This window comes from Camarhynchus parvulus, chromosome 7 (assembly GCF_901933205.1).
Source record: "Camarhynchus parvulus chromosome 7, STF_HiC, whole genome shotgun sequence".
In the NCBI taxonomy this organism is placed as follows: domain Eukaryota; kingdom Metazoa; phylum Chordata; class Aves; order Passeriformes; family Thraupidae; genus Camarhynchus; species Camarhynchus parvulus.
In genome coordinates, this window is record NC_044577.1 from 11,684,359 (window position 1) to 11,704,648 (window position 20,290).

General features: G+C 40.5%; 1 protein-coding gene across 1 annotated transcript in view; it reads left to right on the top strand.

Moving 5' to 3' along the window:
* The first annotated feature begins 257 nt into the window (after positions 1–257).
* Positions 258–20,290, top strand: part of BMPR2 (bone morphogenetic protein receptor type 2) — a 105,675-nt gene continuing 85,642 nt past the window's right edge. Inside the window, exon 1 of the mRNA XM_030952500.1 lies at positions 258–1,324. Within this exon, the coding sequence (XP_030808360.1) occupies positions 1,249–1,324 (76 nt within the window). The 5' untranslated portion in view covers positions 258–1,248. The remainder of the gene's footprint in view (positions 1,325–20,290) is intronic.

A 20,290-nucleotide genomic window follows, 5' to 3' on the forward strand; every position in this document is an offset into this window, starting at 1 on the left:
GGTCTAACGGGGCCTTCCCCTTCTCACGGAGCCGCCCCTCGCCCGCAGCTCTCGCCCGCGGCGGTGCCCTCGGCCCCGCGCCCCCTCCCTCAGCCGGCGGAGCTCCGCCCGACGGCCCCGCTCTGCCTACCTGGAGCCACCTCTATGGTGCGGGGCGGAGCCGGGCGGCGGGGGCGGTGCGGCGGGACGGGCGCCCGGGCCGGCGGCTGCAGCGACTCCCCTTTGTGTCTGGAGCCGCCCGTGCTGTTGGGGCGGGCGGGCGAGAGGGGGCGCGGGCGGCGGAGCTTCGGCCCTCGCTCGGCTCCCGCCCGCAGCCGGCGGCGGGCAGGGGAAGGAGGCGGAGCGGCCCCTCGCCGGCGAGCCCGGCGCGGGGGGAGGAAGGCGCTGGCAGCGCGGAGGGGCTGAGCGGAGACCGGCGTGAGGAGGCCGGGCTAGGCTGCCCGGCGCTGTGGAAACTCGGGGCGGGAGGCGGAGGACGGGAAAGGCCTTCGCCCGCGGAGAGCAGCCGGGTGCGCTCGCAGCTGGAGCCGCCGAGGAGGGGCCTCGCCGCCCCGGGCCCCACCTTTGTCGGGGTGGCCGGGGGTGGCGTCGGTGCTGCGACGGGGGCCGGGGCAGCGCGGAGGAGCCCGCCCGGCGCGGGAGGCAGATGGGCCGGGATGCAGCCGCAGCCCTCGCCGTGAGAACAGAAGGCCCCGCCGCCACCTTCCCCGGAGCGTGAGGCAGCGAGCAGGGGCGGCCAGAGGACAGAGACCTTTGCCGGGATGGGACGCGCCGCCGCCGTGAGCGCCTAGCTCGCTCTCCGTGCCCCGGCCAGCCTGCAGGGCCCGCGCTGACTGACACCGCTGTGGGCGCGTCTGGATATGTTCCCTTCCCAACCGGGCGCTTTCTTCGATGTCGTGAAGCTGCGTGGGAAATAGCCCGGTTCCCAGCGGGGTCGGGAGCGTGCCGCCGTCCTCCCCGGCGGGGGAGATGCCGCGGGGCTGGGAGGCAGAGCCAGGCGCTTCCCCCGTGTCCGCCGAGCGCTGCCGGCTGCCGAGGCATGAAGGCGGGCGGCTGTAATGGAGTAAGAGCGAAGACGGCTCGTCTCATCTGCCATTTGCCCTTCCAGACGGGATTGTAAACCGAGAGAGTTAAGGAAGGCTGTGCGAAAGCAGGAGGAATTTCCTCTCTTCGGGGTTTGGCTTTTTTTTTTTTTTTCTTTTACCTCTTTTTTTTCTGCTGCCGGCTCGAACCGTGGCTTGCCCAGGTATGCCTGCCTCACTGCAGCACCTTGAGCTGGTGCTCCTGCTCTCCAGTGCCACCCTGCTGCTCGGCACTGCGGCTGGTGAGTAGCCACTGGGTGGAACGAACTGGCCATTTTGGCAGCGGGAAGGGGGTGGGGTCCGCTGGTATTTGGGCACATCTGTGCCTCCTTACCAAGTGCTGGGCATCTATTTCAGCGGAGAAGCCTGATAAAAGTTTTGAATTCGCGATACGTTAAGTGTCTCGGGGAATAAAATCTGCTTTATTGTGTAAATGAGCTCGACCTGCACTTAGTAAGAATGCTTTGCTTAGATCTGCATCTCTTGTCTAATAACTTACTTCAGTTTTGGAAATATATATATAATCTTTTTGTTTTGCATACCTCGCCCTTTGTAAGGTAATGCAGGAATTTTTAATATATATTTTAATCGGTAGCAGAGCTGTGCCTGTTTCGCTGTGGGATCTTCGGGCACAGCCATTTTTAATTTTATCAGCATCGGTGCTTCTCGGGGCCTTACACATGTGCTGTAGTTTTGTAACAGAATTACTGTAATGTGTATTTTTTCCCCCCTGGAGAGATCTGAAGCAAATATGGAGCTATTTCTTTTGTCGCTTGTGATTATAGAACACAAAAAATGTTATTAAGGAATGCTGAAAGGTCTTGAAGGGTACTCTTTTTTTATAACAAGAAGTTGGAAGCAGAAATGCTAAGAGCATCCTTACTCGTATATTTGGATACTCTAGTCCTATTTTTAATTGTCTTCGGAAGCTCAGTGTTAGATGTGCAGGGTGTTGGAAAAGAGATATGTGTTGGTCTGGCATCCTTTGCTTTTCTGTCACGGTGACAGATGAGCATGTTGGAGCCTTCGAGTGTAACCCAGCTTTGTTAGGCAGGAATACCAATTGTTCTTACAGTATGCATTTTCCAGCACTTTTGGAAGACTCCTACGACTTTTCTGTCGTTTTACTGATCGGGATCCAATCTGCAGTGCTTGCTTTTCTTCGTGATATTTTGTAATTTTCTGGATATAGTTCATAAGCCATTCTTCAGAGGAAAATTGCTGAATGTTGCTAAGATGACCCAACAAGCTGATGGTGGTTTCCATGCTACATTTCAGTGAGGTCTTAAAATTAATTTGTCAAAGTTGAAGATACTTGGTGCCATTATTAGGAAAATCCTGTACATTACACATGTTTAGGCAGTTTCTAAGTCTCTCTGACTGGATAGTCCCTGATTTTCTTGCTTCTGCTTACTAAGAGGTCTCTTTCAGGAAGATTCATAAATGAAAAGCTCGATGTTCCCTATATCATCCTGACCTTTGACTGCCATTATTTTAGATGGATGTCTGCAGCGTCTCTCTGTGGTCGTTTCTGAGGATTGTTTTTGGTTTATTCCCCTCTTTTTTTTTTTCCTGGGTGAAGGGACTTCTGAAGGTCAAAAATCTTGGTATTAAAGCATATATGAATCAAGAATGCTCAGCATCTCAACTTTTCTTTCAAATGTTTTTTTTTTAAGTGTAGGCTTTTTTTTGTCTTTGTGAAAACTTCAGTGAGTTGGTAATTTCTGTGCCCTGATGAAGAAGGGTTACTGAAGAAGCAAGCACAGATTTGTGGCAGGCCAAGGGCTGGGCAGGTGCTGTAAGAGCCCATTTGCACGGTTTACCCAATTCACTTCAATTCTGACCTGGCAACAGCATTCCCAGTATTTCAGTTCTGCCTTGTTAAAAGGGTATTAACGATGCCAGCTTGGTCGGTTGGTTTGTGAATAGGAACCTATTTTCCCATTGTGATTTATTTCTTAATTGTGCAATTTTAACAATTCACATTAAAAAAAAAAACTTGGTCATAATCCTCTGTAAAAGTAATTACATGGATGATTTGAGCTTTAGTTAAGGAAGCTAATGGCTGATTTTAAGTTTACACTGCATTTTAGAAAAAATGTCTATACATGGGGAAGCTACACTAATGTGTAATTCTGCCCTTTTATGTTCATGAAAGAGCCAACACTCTTTCTTCTCTTCCCCTCCCCCAAAGTATGAACTCCCATCAGAGTGAAAATGCTGCCTTTGTAGCTTTGAAACCCCTATTAATTCTTTCTTCTGATTAGTGAACAGATACTATATCTCAGCAGTGGATAGAATTGAGTGCCTATAAATGCAAAATCATGACATCAGAGGGAAAGTATTTTGATAACAGGTTTTTAAGTTTCTGTCTGGAGGAGAATATCTGGACCTGTCTGGGGAGAGCTCCACAAAGACCTGGGCTTAGTATGGACAGGCAAGGAAAGATAAAACAATGAATAAAGAAGATGACACAAAAAAAGTGTTTCTATGGGGTTGTAGATGATAGTTCCACTCATAATCTGAAATATGAATGAAGCAAGAAGGTGGTTCTTCCTTCCCCTTTCTAATTGAAGATATAATAAAGAACTAGCTCTAGATGCAGAAATATTTGCTGATTATTAGGAGGAAAATATTACTGGCTTCCTTCATAAAATACAGATCTTGATAGTTATCTGATAAGTCTGCATTTAGATAATGTATTAGTCTTTGTAAACAGAAATGCTTTAGTGAGGACATTTTACTGACAGCAGTCTTGGGTAGAGGTTTAAAAAGCAGTATAGAGCAAAAAGGATTTGCAACATTTTATTCTTTATTTGTCAAATTATTTTAAATACTTATTTCTAAATCTTTTGTTTAGAATTGTGAGCCATATATAAATATGTCTTTATATTGTAGAGGATTCTGGTGTGTTAATCATGAGGGTTTGTGCCTGAAGAGGTGGTTGGTGAACCTTTGAGCTGTTCCCCAGTATTGCAAAATAATTTTGTTTGGGTGTTCATGTGGACCAGATATTAAAGATACAATCTTTCCTCATTTCACTTGCTTACGTTCTGTGATATGCAATACTGAACCACTTTTCCTTCTGCATACATGTCCAGGGTAGACAGCGTTCCATTGTCTAATGTGTAAATTATTTGCAGAAAGTATAAGGTGAAAATTAAAGCAAACAGAATATCCTTTTATCTTTGGGAGTATTTTCATAATTCTGTATCTGTGTGGTTCAACAGGGCTGCAAAAATTAAAGCGTGAAAGGATCTGGATAGAGGTTGAATTTTTTTTTAATTATAATTTTAATTATTAATTAAAATGAGTGAACTGAAGTATCTTTATCTAATTCTGCCTTGCTTGTTTAAGTTACTTTAGTATCTCAACATAATTTGTCTGAAATGTGAATTGGGTGAAATGAGGAATAATCTCCTTTGGATATTCAACTTAGTTCTTCTAATTCAGTGTTTCAAATTAGTAACTGACCCTGTGTATCTTGCATATCAAACAGTTGGGTTTTTTTAACTTATCTGCATCCCGATTTCTGCTTATTTACTAGAGCTACACCCATTGTTTATGTTTTTTTTTTTCAAATGTAACCTAAAGATTCTGTTTATTTTTCTGTTTGTGTTGGGGATCATCTCAGAAATCTTAGCCTGGGAAATGGAAGCCAGGCTTTTGGCTGGAAGTGCACACTGGTGCCTGAAGGATAACCACAGCACAAGTGCAGCCTGGACACCAGGCTGGGCCTTCATGGCCTGTGTGCTTGGATAAAGAAATTGTGTAGCTGTGCAAGCGCAGGGTTCTGCCCAGAGCCATTCACCCTGCTGGGAAGAGCCTTTTTTTCATTAGGTAAATCAGCCTGTATGAGCCTCTGTGATATTTTTACTCAGGTGCTTCCAGTTCCCAAGCAGACTTCAGTGCTGGGGTACTGCACTGTGCAGTGTTGGCACAGCCTGTGAGGAGATGGAAGCTGTGCTCATCTGGTGGCCAAGGAACTCAAATTTCAAGCCCTGAGACATTACACAGATACCTTGCTCCAGTGTGAATGGTTTTACCCTCAAAGGAACTGTGTATAAAAAGTTGGCTCGATTGTCTGCCTATCCTTCTCTGATGAAGGCATGCCAACCTAACTTCACCCTGGACAAAGAGGGAACCATAACTGTATTTCTTGAAATTTTTCTTACAGTGAAGTTTGTTGAAGTGGTTATTTTGATGGCAGCTCCCTAGCACTTATTACAAATTTCTGTAAAAAAATATATGTTGACTTCTATGTTGTTGTTCCTCTTCCTTTTTATATTTCATTAAGTATTTATCAGTAGTTTGTATAGTCAGTGGCATTGTTTTCTTGGTAAATACCATTTTCCTCTGCCTTTCTCGCTAGATAGACAAGAAATTTATAGTGGGTTCTTCAGGAATGTTTTATTCCTAAAAACAGAGTGCCTGGTACTGGAGCTGCATTGTTGTTTGGACTCAGTCTGGCTGTGCTATGAATATGTGCTGTCATTTTCTGGGCAGAATATAACTTTATAGCCAGGGCTGTGAGCTGAGGGTAAAGTTTCATTTGGAACAAAATGTTTATGCCCTGAATAAAACAGTCTGGGTGATGATTTAGGTTGGGTAAGACTGGAATCTGTGCATAGCTTACAGGCAGTAACTATTAATTTTATTGAGATTGTAGACTTAGTGGAGCTACTCACTGCTTGATTTTGAATTTAAGAATAAGTGAAATACAGGAACTGTTCCCCAAAAGACTAACATTTCAGTATGCAAACTGATTTTCTGCAGTGTGGATTTTATGATGTTTTGTTTTGGGTTTTTTGTGGGGTTTTTTTGGTTGATTCTTTTTTACTTGTTTGTGGTTTTTGGTGGTGTAGTGTTTTTTGGGTTTTTTTTCCCTCTTATTTTTTTCCTGAAGCACAAGTTCACAGAAGCATAAGGCTGGAAGTTGTTTCTCTGTTTCCTTCATGGCCTGGTTGTGTAAGTACAGATAATGATGTCTGTCTAACATCTCTAAAATCTCCAGTGAAGAGGGATTTCACAGCCTGTCTAGGTAGTCTGGCCTGTTACAGTGCTTAATTATCATGCTTTTATAATGCAACAGTAGTAGATTTTTTTGCCTCTTTTATAATGCAAGATTGTTTAAGATATGCCATAATTAATATGTGGCAATCCACCTGAAAATGTAACGTAGTGTACATACACAGGCAATTGCCAGGGAATACCAGTTTAGATAAGTTCCCGTGTTTAAGCTTTTGATCATCAGTGTTTTAAAATGCAATTTTGCAGTTTTTGAGAACTGTGCTCTTCCCAGAATTTCGATTCCTGATGGTGCCTTCGTGACTGGAGATGTCTGTTAATGTGTTAATTGCAGAGCTGGGAGCTGGGCTGAGCAGCTGAGAATCTGATAGGAGAGGTCAGTCAGGGGGTGTGGTGAGCAGGAAGAAAGGCTGGGACAGGAGAGATTTGAAAGGATGAAGAATTGGGTCTGGTTTGCTGTGGGATGAGAACCAAGGCGTGTGAGACAGCCAGACAGAGATAGTGTCTGAACATTTGTCAGACTTGCTTGGAGAATGAGTGGAATGAACCTTCTGCACTGGGAAGGGAGACAAAGCAAAGTTATAGGTAGCATTTGGAAGATCTCTGTTCTTTCCTGTGAGAATGAATGAGACACACAGTCATTCAAATGATGCCTTTGCCCTTCTCTTTTCCCCTCAGTCTTGTAAGTTTCAAAACCACAAGCTTTTGGGTGGTGATGGCATTTTGTTTCAAGTCACCGGGATGTGTCAGTTTTGTCAGTTGCCTTACTGAGTTTGCTTCGAATCTGTGTTCTGTTTTGAACTGTAAATGTGTCTACCTTTTGTATCTCTCAGTACTCTGTATCGTCTCTTTGGTTTATTCTGTGAGAGAAGGAAGAAAAAATATGCATTATGGGCCCAGAAGACTGACATCTGTGAACCCTTCTGTCTCCACCTCTAACTCCGTAATCTGCGAGCCAATTTCAGCCATATGTGAAAGATGAGAAAAGTCTCAAGAGATTAATTTGCTACCATTTTCATGAAAAATTATGAACTGAATAGAGGAATAGAGGAAAATGTTCCAAGGTAGAGGTTTTTCAAGGGAAAAGAGGAGCATAACTCAGCCCAGGATGTAAGTGTTGGTGCACACACTGCTCTGGACTATGCACAGAATATTTTTTTTTCCTGTTCACTTGGCATGCTGTAGGAGATCTGGGGGAGAATGAGGGATCTCTCTGTGGGAGATGTGGGAGTTGGCTAAGAAGTGTGGGAGAAGAGTCACATTTCTAGGCAATTAGTTTGCTGCTTGTGGAACAACTGGTGTTTCTGAGACAATGTAGTAGCCAGTTTTTTTGACTGAACTTGCAAAACAATGCCCAAATCATTTTACTGAATGCTTATCATCCATTTATGAACTTCACAGTGTGTATGAGTAACTTAAATGGTATGCATTGTTTTTCACACTTTGAAAACTGCGTTTAGCTGATTGTCCTGTGTGTATTCTGTCGTTCAGATATCCCACACATCAAGCTTCCTTATGATCTTCTTTTCAACAGTGCTGTAACTCAGGCTTTTCCAGTGGTCCCTTTGAATGTTTTTGTAATGCATATATTTATACTTGCTTCAATCTGTGAAGTTCATGAAAAGTAGTTTTATTGTTTGTTTAAGCAGGAGTAATGGGAAGGTATGTACTGTCACCTTCTGGAGTAAGTGGCAGACAATGACACTGGCAGTGGTCCAGGGAACCTTGCATTACCTTGCCCACCTGCCACTAACAAGTCAGTACAGAAGCTCTTACTATTATGTCCAGCCAAAAGCTGACATTTCTGCTATATATCCTTTGACTGTTTTGAGTCATAAGAAAAGATGGGTAAGAGGCTTTTTTGGGTTTTTTTGGTGGTGGTGAGATGGCTGTATGATCGTAGGTCACGTATGTTAATTGGCTCCTTAGTTTATACATTGGAGAATGCTGCACCTAATTAATATCAAAGTGTTGGGCGTTGGCAGTGTCATCTCAAGCTTGTCATTCTTGGCATCAAGCGCACTTCCCTCTGCATAAGTCACAAAGGTCAGCTTTACCTGGTGTGAGAATCTTTAATGTAGTTCAAGGACAAGAACAACTGACTAAACGTGATCTACTGCTCTTGCTTTTCCCTTATGAGACTTCCTCAGTATGGTTTGGTTTCTGTTAAAAGTAAAACATTTTATTTCTACAATTAAAGCAGCAGATACTTGATATGAGACTCCTAGACCATCCATGTTAAAGAACCTTAATTAGATTTTCCCAAGAATTAAAATTAATCCACAATCTTTTGTTAGACTTCACAAAATTGTATCGGAAAAAGCTATTTTCTCTAGTAGTGATTATATTAAATAAATGATCTCGCAGCAGCATGCTTAGTTATCCATGTAAAAAAATGCTTGCTTCTCTTAGTGGAGTGGTTCTGTTGTAGTCAGATTGTTGCTGAATCTACTTGAAAATTAGTCCTTCCTTCTGATGCTGTCCTTTGCAGAGAAGTCAGTAAAGCTGATTTCTTTGGGGGGCTTAGTGTTCCTATACCTTCCAAGCTGCAAAAATCTTGGTGTGGACGTATTTTTTGCAGAAGATAATGTGCTGTATGCTGTGAATTTTTGTCAGTCTTTTTATTTGTTTAAAACCTAAACACTAAAAATTGTTTTTCTATATTTATTTGTAGAGAAGGGACTTAGCTGAAAATTAAGATGTTTTTAAATTATTATCAGTTCTTAAATATAAATTTTTATTATATTTACCTGTCTGAGATATGAGTGGTATGTAAAACCAATATAGTAAGGTGAAGAAAAGTAAGGTTGTTGTAGGAAAATTGTAGCAGCTGTCTTTTTAGTTCGACAGTGGCACTGCCATATATATGCAAAGCAGGCACTTAGCCCAAGAAGCAGCTTTCTTTATTAAAATAATTTCAGTTGCAATCAGAGAAGGATAAAAGGAACCCTGTAATGAAGTTCGTCTGGATGCCACCGCGGTGTTGGTTTCTTATGTTTGCATGTTTGAAGTTCTTTTCCTTTATTTCTGGCTGCGATGGCCCGGGCCGGCGAGCTGCAGCTGCCAGGACCGAAATAGCCGGGCGGGCCGGGGCTGTGCGGCCGAGCAGGAGCCGGGCTCGGCCCCGCTCCCGGGGCTCCCGGGCTGCTGCTGCTGCCGCCGCTGCTCGGGAGTGCAGGAACTCGTTCCAGCCCTCTGTGCTATTCTTACTCGGCTCTGCAGGCAGGGATGAATGACTCAGTGAATTTAAATGAGTGAAGAAAAGATGTGGAAACAGTAGGATAAATCATTCCTCGTGCCCACTGCGGTATTATTTGGATCTCTGTAAACTTTTTTATATAGAAAATATGCAAATTCTCAATTATAATGTGTATGACGTAGATACAGTGAAGATGAATTGTAAAACATACATGTATATCTGAGTGTGTGTGTCTGTGTGTATCCTTACATACTCACTGTGTTACCAAAATTCTACCAGTACGTTCTGCTAAAACCTAATACTTTTAATATTAGAAAATTTACTGTTTGCATGGTGTTCTTAATTTCCAAAAAGTCTGCATAAAAGGCTTCTTTTGTGGGATGGGTAAACTTTACACTTTATTAATTACATCCAGATTCTATCAGGACCTGTTAAATAATTTCTCTTTTAGTTATGCTAAGATGAATCTGACCTAATTGAATTTTAGTTAAATTTAAACTGTGGTAGTTAATGCTGTTGCAACAGAACACAATTATTTGGTCACAGTTTTTTCCTCATTGTTTTAGCTAAGAATTTAAAATCTAGCAAGTATTTTTCCTGATTTTTTCCATACAGACTTAGAAATACCTAAAGTGGCAAATAGAGAGGCTTTGTTGTCTTTTATTGTTTCCTGTCAGAGAAATAGTACCATTAAGGAAGCTGTCAGCAAATTTAGCTTCCCTTATTTTAAGAAATACTGGAATAGAATGTTTGTGTGCAAAACAAATAACCCCCTAATTATTATTTTACTAATCTGTATGTAGACTGTATGTAGACTGTATAGCTACTTAAAACTGAAGATGTGACCTTTGGGTGCACAGGAATACACAGTCTAAATATGACATCACAGAGTAAATTAATTTTAAAAATGGGGAGAAGGTGGGTTGTTTAAAGTAAGGAGCGCTAGTGATACAGTAATAATATAATAACTCAGCCTTGTGGTTTCACTTGGAGAATGTAAGAATATTTTCTTCTCATTTTGCAATGTGCAGGGGAAAAAATCAGTGAGGTCCTAAGACAATTGAATAATAAGTGGTGCCATAACATATGAGATTGGTAAGAATATTGTGAGCAGGAGTCACTTCACTGAGGAAATCTAGGGGCATTTAAGAGGGAATGTACTGAAAGGGATGTTGCATTGAGTTCTGTTGAGGAATGGAAGAGTTAAATGCAGAAACAACTATTCAGATGTTATGTACTTTGAAGTAGTTATCAAAACAAAGTCTTTCATCTTGAAGAAGTGAAGGTCTGCAAATATTGTGAAGGAAGCAAATATTGCCAAAGTGATATCATGGCCAGCAAGCTGATTTTCTTGACTGGTTTTGGAAGAGTGGGAGAAGGGTTAGCAACAAAAGAGCTGAGCTGAGAACATAATAAGGCATGCAGAAAAATAAAGAATGGGCTTTTAATGTGGTATAAACAAAACTAGGAACAGACTTGGTGATCCAATAACGAGGGAAGAAGATAGGTGGGAAAAAAAAGCTCTGCAGTTAATTAAGGTTCTCATTAAACACCAGGAGACCCATTGTGAAGAAGAGTGAATTGTGTATAGCACCAGGGCAATGTGCATTGTCCTCTCACTCCTGGATGCCCTGTTTCAGAAGGGAGCTTGCACTGGCTAAATGAGAAAGCATCTGAAATTGCCAGTAAATCCAGACTGTGCCCTAGAACTCTGTCTGAACTGCACTGTGTGTAGCCAATGCTCATGATAGTAGCAGCAACAGGTTTTTGTTTGACCTGTAAAGAAACAGATTAAAAGCAAAATTTTAACTTTTAAAGAACATTTAAAAAAAGTTTTTATGTGGCATATAATGCAAACATTTACAGAACCTTTTTCCAGAGATCCTGAATAATCCACAGTTTTACTAACTGAAATAAGAATTTGCTTAAAATCTCAACCTTTTTAGTGTCTTTGTCGTTTTGATTATGGGTAATCTTCCATAAATTTGTTGTTATATTCGTGAAAACCAGTGCTGAATCGAAGTGACTGAAAGGCTATGGAGTTTGTGTTTTAGTGTTGCTTTAATACCGCTAGGTGAGATATGGCTTCTCTTTGGTGCCGGTTTAATGTATTTGTTGTGCATATGGTATCTTTTCTGCCAAGTTGAAATCTTTAAATGTAGTTAAATCCATAGTTTTCAGACATCAGAATTCAGCATACATTCAACTACACTGTTGTATATAATTTCCAATCTTCCTGCAATATGTTCATGAATATAATGTAAAAGAAAAACCCAAAGACATCAACAGCCTTTAGACAGGCTTCTAATTGAAGATAAATCAAGATAATGCTACATACTGAACTTTTTTACTGTATCAACTAACTTGTCTTTTATATCTTTGCTGAGGGGGACATGAACATTTATGTGAATGTTCTCTATTTAAATGGAAATTTAATAAGTAAGTCACTTTTCCCTTTCTGTGCTGATGTGATGCCAGTTCTGAGCCTCTCAGTCTTGCTTTTTCATGTTTTTGTGTTCACGCTGTAAGCTTAAACCCAGAATCACTTTGGGACAATGAAGTCCAGTACAGTTATATTCTGTTTCCAGATACTTATACAAGATGCTGGTGTAATCCCAGAAGCCTTTTTAGTATTCCTGTGTTCTGAATACTTTATTCATTTGTACACATTTATAGGTAGTTCTTTCAACTTGACAGAGGTTTTGGAGATCAGGCATTTCATTGAGACTGCCAGGAAATACAGAGAAGTAAGCCTATTGCAATATCCTGGCTTCTCCAGATAAAACTAGACATCCTGGCTGGATGTTTACCAGTGTTATTACAGAAGAAGGTATTTGTGTCTTGATTCTTTCCTAGATTTGTCCATCCTTCTCCACCCTTGGTTTTGTTATTCTTTTTAGGATGATTAGAATAAGCATGTCACGAATTTACCTTTATGTTACTGACATGTGCTTTCAGCATGTAGCTGCAGCCAACTGGTGTAAAATGCAGGGGTACCACAAACAAACAGTTATTGCATTGAGCTGAAATATTTAATGGCACAGGGGGGTGACGTATGCGATGGAATCTGATAGTAAATTCCTTTGTGGCAATGACATAAAGCAGTTTGTTTCAGTGCTTCATTGATAACACTGCAGCTTACCTCACTTCCCTGAGGTGTGGGAATACAAGGTGCAGAGGTAACTGCATTCCAGCGAGTCTCAGTCTAGACAGGCACGAGAGCATCATTCATCCTGCAGCAAACAAGGCAGGCTAATCACCGCCTTAAAAGTGACCTTGCAGCTGAACAATGTGCTCTGGTGGGCACAAAGGCAACTGGAGAGCTCAGTGCCATCACCAGCAGCACAGGTCCTGGAGCTGAGGGTCTCACCTGAAGGGATGTGGTCAGAAAAGCAGAATGCTGGCTCCTCCTCATTTTATAGGGGTGGTGGTTTTTGAAAGAAATGGTTTAATGAATTGCTGTACAGTTAATTATGTTTGATTGAAGGAAAAGCTTATTATTTAGTTGAGGTGGGAGAGTTTGAAGTGCACTTTTATAGCAATAAGTATTAGAAAGCACCAGTAGAAACTCAGCTCCCTTTAATTGAAGAGGAACAGAGTGAGCTTTGTCTTTTTCGAACAGCATTTACAGGAAAAGGGCTTTTTTATTGTATTTTATTTATGAAGTTGGATGGTGTCTATTTCTAAGGCATAGCAAAATTAAGAGGTAAGTGTGATGTGGCACAAAGTGAGCCCTGTTAAATATTTCTGCTGGATTTGGTAGCCTTATCTCTACATGGACATTACCAGAATTAGTTGGAGAGGAGTTAGGAGTGGAAAAATGTGGGAGCTATTGAGGAAAGTGTGGAAAGGAATTTTCAAGTCTTCTTGGTTATGTGAGGACAAACAGTTAATAGCAGATGCCCCTAATAGCACAGGAGGCACAAAGAGTGAGATGCACCATAACAGTTTGAGGATCATTCTTAAGAACTCTTAACAAAGAGATGTAAAGGAGGAGAGTGAGTTCAGATGGAAACGAGTTTGCCAACTGCTGTGCTTTGATTGACTCTGTGCATGTTCCTAACCTGTGGTAAGTGTTAAGACAGCTCTTGGAAAGAAGTTGTGAGTATGCAGATGCTGAGTTGCTGTAGGATAAATTAAGTAAATTAACACTGTAGTTTCATATTTTATGTTATCTGGCTTTGTGGACATCCTTCTTTCTCCCTTGCCAATTGTTCTGCTTGAGCAGGAGATTGTAATCCTGCAGATTAAGATCCAAGTGGAGCATTTAAAGAAGGGAAGATGCAAATGTTCTTAGCAGAGAATGAGCACAGTTCTGTACTTCTGTTTTCACTCACAAAATCAAAGTTACCTAGAACAGAGCATTATAAATAAACATGAAATTAGTCATATAAACCCCTAAACTATCATTATAGCAACTATCTGACCTTAATTCAGATGCAGGGAATAGACTTTCACAGTTGCACACTGTCCTGCTTCTCCCTTCCCCATGGATGTTATATCCTCCAGCCCAGAGGTGGTTCTTTATGTGTGCTTCTTTCTTGATACTCTCTTCTTAAATTTCACTTACTGCCCTTATTTCAGTTATTGTAGAAAGACATTTTTATTTCCACTTGAACATTGCTGTTTTCTGCATTTCTTCTCTTTAATGAAACGAGTTGTATCATGTTTCTAAAAAGAGATCTTTGATAAGTGCTCAGATCAATGGGTGCATAAAGGAAGTGCAAGAGACTGAAGTTTATTCTTCCCTAGAGGAATGCTTAGCTTCTCTGACTCTTCTGATATGCTTTCAAAAAGTAAGGCGCCTTTATTTTTCTACTTTTATTGTCTTGCAGAACACAAACTCTGAGACTGTTAATTGACAGATGCACTGTGGATGTATAATTTGTTCTGGGGGAGATGCTGTTGGGGTGAGATTAGAGGCAGTGTAGGACGGTCATTGCCTACCTAAACTTGGCTCAGTATAGCCCACAAGAGGTGCCTCACCTACTAAACTTCTTTTAAACATGCATGAGCTTGAGTGAGTAATTAAGGAAGTGATTTCAGATATATATTTAAATAAGGCTTTCAGAAGAATCATAAGAAGCTTTGGTTAAGATCTGGGAGAGGGGCAGTTAAGGTAAAATTGTGGGAAGGGCTATTTTAGTCCTTGAGGAATATACAGGTTCCATGCCACAGATTTCCAAACTGTTTCTCTTATGGTGCATTTTATTAAAAGGTTCCAGGACTTTTGAGAGACAAACTGGTAATATAATCTGTCACTGCATAGACAAAACCCAAAATAATTCTCAGCATTGTAAACTCCTGTGTGGCAGGGGAAGGTGGGTATGAGAGTTCAAAAAGAAAAGGATCATGCTCTCTGGGAGATCTGTATCTAGTCATTAGTGTGATAGTGGATACCTTGCAGTTCTGCTGGATTTATTTTGAATTTTCATCTTTGTGTTGGAATTGTATTGTGCAAGACTGATGAGATCAGTCTTTGGAAGTTAGCTTAGAACTGCTGTAGCCTTTGCTTGCTCTGCCCTTCCTATCCTTCCGGTTTTTATTCACCAAATGTATACAAATGTGAACACAAATACTGTCTTCGTCTCAAATGTCTCCATCTGAGGACAAAGACAGAGTTCCTTTCTCATGTCCCATACTTGGCATATGGTAGCATTTCTCTAGTTCTGTTAAGAACTGCAGAAGACTTGTTTTAGCAGTGCTCTCTGTCTCTGCAGATTCCTGTACTGGAGTTTAATTGTCCCAAGAGCAAATGATCACACCAAGCAGCAGTGCTTGAGCAGCACAATCACAATCTGTAGTAGTTTGTGTGAGATCTGCATCCCCTTGTACGCTTATTTACACAGCAGCTTGAATCTGGATCCCCTGGCTGGCCTCAGGGCCCTACCTAATTCAGGCTTGCTATTTCTGTGTGGAACAGAAATAGATACACTCAAAGGTAAAGTTGCCTGCTGCCCTTCAGGGCAGAAGTTGGTTTGGAAGCAGTATCTGGCTTTTGCTTTGAACCTGTGACTGTGTTGGAGTCAGTGCATAGTTGCAAGCTGCAAGCCCTGATATTTTGTAAAAACAGCTGAGAGAAAAGGAAATAGTAGTTACGGCCGCTGTGTAAGATGAAGAAAGGAAATGGGAGCCTCCCTTAAGTGCAGCCACTAAGAAGGATAGTTAAAAATAGCTTCTTTTCCCCTCTAAACAATTGTCTAAGTTGCCATAAATCTTGTTTTTTCTTGGGATGTGGAGACAAGTCTCATTCCCTGGGTGCTCTGTTCTGAAACACCAGTTGTGTCTTGAGAACTTGCTCTGTGCACATTGATTATTGCAGGACAAATGTTTAAAAGGAAAAAACAAACACTGAGGCCCAAATGTGATTGTAAGGAGCAAAAGCATGCCAGTACTTAAAAAATACATACACAGTGGATGAGAGGAGGACCACAGTGAGATGAAGTATCTTGCTGTTGCTTAGTGTGCCACCAGCAAAGAGAACACATACCTGGTTTGCTGCCTTGGAGTGCATTGTCATCCACTTCAGCATCCATCCATCAATCCCAAACTGATGGATTTTTTGAGATTTATCATGGTAGAAAGCTGGTTGTGATAGCTTTGTACTAAGTAAAACTGCTCTCAGAGAGAAAAGTAGCAGCTTTATTGTAAAACATGCAACTATTAGAGATGGTAATTTTAAAAGAAATTTTTGTTTTGAAAAGGTTTAGAAATTAATTTATTACCTACTCACCAACATTAGCTGCTCTGTTTTAGTTCTCTACAAAAAGTTCAAAAGAGAAAATGCTGTCATTTAAAATATATTTTGGAGAGTTTTACTTTGTGCCTTAACCTATTGCTGTTTGAATTCTGATTAGTTAAACTGATTTTTTTATAATCGTTCCTGACCACTACATTTCTTCAGCTTGTTATGCCAAGCAGGCCACAGATTCCAAATATCTGTAGTTTTGTATCATCCACTCATGCTCTTTGTCTTTTTGATTGAGCTGCTTCTGAGATGTTTAATAAAACAGCTAAGAAACAGATGACTAAAGAGGTAGTGTGTACAATTGCCCAACTACTTAAATATATTTTAATGACTCAGCAAAAAGTGTTTATTTGGTAGACACATGGTGGATGTTCCTTATTTTAGATGAAAGTGAATTTCTAATCTTAAGCTGCATCTAAATTAGCAGTTCCAAGTCTCTTTACTCTGACATGCTTTCACTGCTTTTCTTAGAAGCAGCAGGAAACTAGAATGTTCCCTGTTCCTTATTTTCTTCCTTGTCTTTTGAGAGTGAATCTAGTTGGGGTTTTATATTGCGAGAAAAAACAAAATGTAGAGACGTGAACACATTGCTAAAATTTTATTACATTAATTTCTTTTTTTTTCATATTTGAGCATTTCCTTTGGTTTTTTTCACTTTTGTTTCTCTCTTCTGCGCAGTGTTCTTCAAGTGTCTGTTCTGCCTGTGTAGAAGAGAGAGGAGGTAATTTGAGCCTTGGCGTTATCCAGTTAGGGTGCTGGAATGCTTTGGTGTCTAATACCAGTACATGTGGAATTATTCTGAGTCCTGCTTTCTCTGTAGATACCAAGAAATTCCTAGACCCAAAGAACATTTAAATGAGCAGATGAAACCCTAAGAGTGTTTTCATTTAACCTTTTCTGAAGTTATTAATTTTTTGCATCTCAAGTAGTAAGTTTAGCAAGAGGGAATCCAATGGGCTTGTGTCTGAGAGTCAATAAAAGCAGATCACATGGATTTACCCAGATATTGCCAGCTTCTCAGTGTAGTTTGGTGAATTTAAAGATACACACACTATGGTGAAACTTTAATAAGTTTTTAATTAGTTTAATTAGTAGTTGTGGCTATTTTTTACTTGTAATCATTTGACTTCCAATCCCTTCCTATTTGTAACAGCCCTTATTTTTCTAATGGTGAGCTTTGTAATTTTCTTAAGGCTTTTTCAGTATGTGAGAGAGAGAGAGCAAGCTCAGGATGATTGTGGTCTTAATTAAAATTATTTGCTTTGGAATTAGGAGACAACATTTTAAGTAATCTTTGGACAGTTGGAACTCTGAGCATCCAAATTCCAAAATGGACAATGTAGTGTTATTAGATTCTTGAATTAAAATGCTTTAGTTGCCAAACCTTACATTATGGCCACATGAAGCCATTATGAAAGTGGACATGGACGCTGAGCTATAGTTTCTTTACTGTGGGAGAAACATTGTAGCTAGGCACAGATTTCAAACTGTATTAATGAAAAAGTATAGTAGAATTTAAAGTATCACAATCTTTTGTGGCATACAGATGAATGTGTGGTAGAGTATTGGTTAATAGATGGAAAGATAAGACATCTCTAACAGAAAAAGTTATTTCAATGATTTACTACTTGGAAGCACATGAAAATTTAGTGAGGTGGAAGAATACTGATAACATAATTGGAGATTAACTTTTTTCTGCCTTGATTTTCCCCTGTGACTGAATGGCTGAAGCACCGGTAGGCACTAGGCTCATGTGAAGAATGAATCCTCTTCACAGGGGCCATGGAATAAAGATCTGTTTAAGCATGTGGGGAAAACCCCATATTTGAGTTAGTCACCAGAAAAGACTGGACAGAGAGGAATTGTTCTTTGCTTAAAGTCTTTGTAGATTTCTTAAATAAACTAAGCAGTGGATTTCTGATGGTGACACATGCAGACAGTTTGTACATAATTGTCTGTCTCTGCCATAGTAGGAACGTGTTCCTTCTTTCAGGATGGGTAATATTCACTTGTAGTATGTAGTCTTGTTGGAATCTGCAGTGAACCAATTAAAAATACATTGTATCTTACAATTTTTATTTGTTGATGTAATTCTGTAAATACTATGGAGTACAAACATGCAGTCTTGCATCCAGAAACCCCAGTGAGAGCTTTCTGCTGTAAGGTTATGGAAGAAATTAATTTAAAATGAGAAAAAAAAAGACAGCCACAAACTCAAAACTTCATATAGTGAAAACAATATGTTTTTAATAAGATCTCTTGTTGTATGCTTTGAAGTGAGCAGTTTATTTCCTACTGTTTGCTACAATAATATTTTTCTCCTAAGCACAACATTGTGATCAGAATCACAGAAAAAATGCCAGGGACCTAGAGGGTGAGCAGGGGAAAGGGAAGAATAAAAAGCTGCTTCTACAAAGCAGAGTTATTCTTTATTGGAGACCACAAGCATTTCCAGTCTTTCTTTTCTCTGTTGCAGCTGCATCATCTCCCTGGCTTTTGGCCTTTTCATTTGGTTTTGACCTCCTTTGCTTTTGTCTGCTTTTCTGAGCAGTGGCACCACTGCTGCTTTTTCCACTGACCTGTGTTCTGCCTTTTCACAGTTTTCCACATACCAGCTTTCTTCATATTTTTGGGGTTTTTTTTCTATCTTGTATGTTTCCCTGGGAAAAGCAAGATTAGAAGACAGGGTCATGCTTTTAGTTCCATCTTTACCAAAGTAGGTGCTTGGCTGCTGGATGAGGAGCTGAAGTTCACCTCAGCTTATTTGTAAAGCACCAGATTTTTCCCTGCCTATGGAAGCAGCATGTGCAATGATCCCATGTCCTAGGGAGGCTGTAGAGCACGTCCAGTGCTGCTGGTCTGTGAAAAATTGAGTTTCCAAACTAACAACCCCTTCTGAAGTTTTTCAGAGGCCTATAATTTTGGTACTTTGTCAAGAAAATGAGCAATCCTCTCTCTGTTCCCCTTCCACTTCCCCACAAGAGAAAAAAAAAGCTCGCCACAAACCAACCAGGAGCCACACCCTTGGTATGAGGCAGCCCGTCTGCCACAGCTTAAATTCAGCTTCTTCCACTTTTAGAACTCGTCAACAGAATACTTTAAAAAGGTATTTTAATATGGACTTCACAACCTATTTTTTCTAGTCTTGCTGCAGTCATGACAACATCATTTTAACAGAGTCTGTTTTTAACTTCTCAGTAGAAGAGTGCTTGCTGTATGAAATCTGTGACCTCACTGATAGTTTGGCGAATGTCTTAAGCTACTGAAAATGGAGTTCTTCTAAGATGTGTCAGATCCTTAATTACAGGCAGAATTCCAGGCTGGCTTATAATAAATGTAATTACTCCCTTCTTTCTCAATTTAAATTAAAAGTAAGTAAATATAAATAATGTCAATCCAACTGTCCCTCAATGCTGTCCTCAGTTGGCTAACATTGGAACGGTGGCTAACAGTGCAATTAGTTTTTAGAAGAGGTCCTAAAACTTGAATTTCAGGTTATGTGTATGAACATACTGAGATGAAATAATGTGAAAATAAACGAGAGCAGGAGTATTTGTTGTGGTGGTCAGTTTAACAAAACCAAATAATGATAAAAAGCCAATGACAAAACAGACCTAGTGTGTTAATGTAAATATTTGTAACCTATTTGACCTGAATTGCCACTGTTTTGCAATTTTCATGGAAACTTTCCTTCTGCTTGAATTTGTCTTGTTACATTATTAACAAATTCTAAAAAATATCAATTCAGTACTCAGTGATTTCATGGGGAAATGAAATTTGCATGGAGAAATCTGTAACTGCTAGCAAAAACTTTTGAAGAAGACAGGTAAGCACTCCATTATCTAATGATGGAGAATTGACATCACTGCACTCCTGGTGCTTCTCAAACAAGCTACCATCTGTGGAGGACAGCATTCTAGTGACTGCTCAAGCTTGTTTTCTGCTCTGTAAGCAAAAGAATGTGTATTCAGGTGAGTGTTTTTAATGGACCTATTCACAAAGGCATAAAACTCCTCAGAGCTGCACATGCTCAGGTTTTACAATCAGGCTCTCAAATAACAAAACCTGTATCCCAATGGAAAGAAATTTTTGTGTTCTGTCTCTTGGACAGTCTCAGTGGCATAAACTGTGTGTCTGACAACTGTATGTATGTATGAAAGATTGTTTTAAAGGCCTTTACAGGAGAAGTAACCGTTTGTCATGGTCCCTCTTGTGAAGAAAGCGTTGCAATGG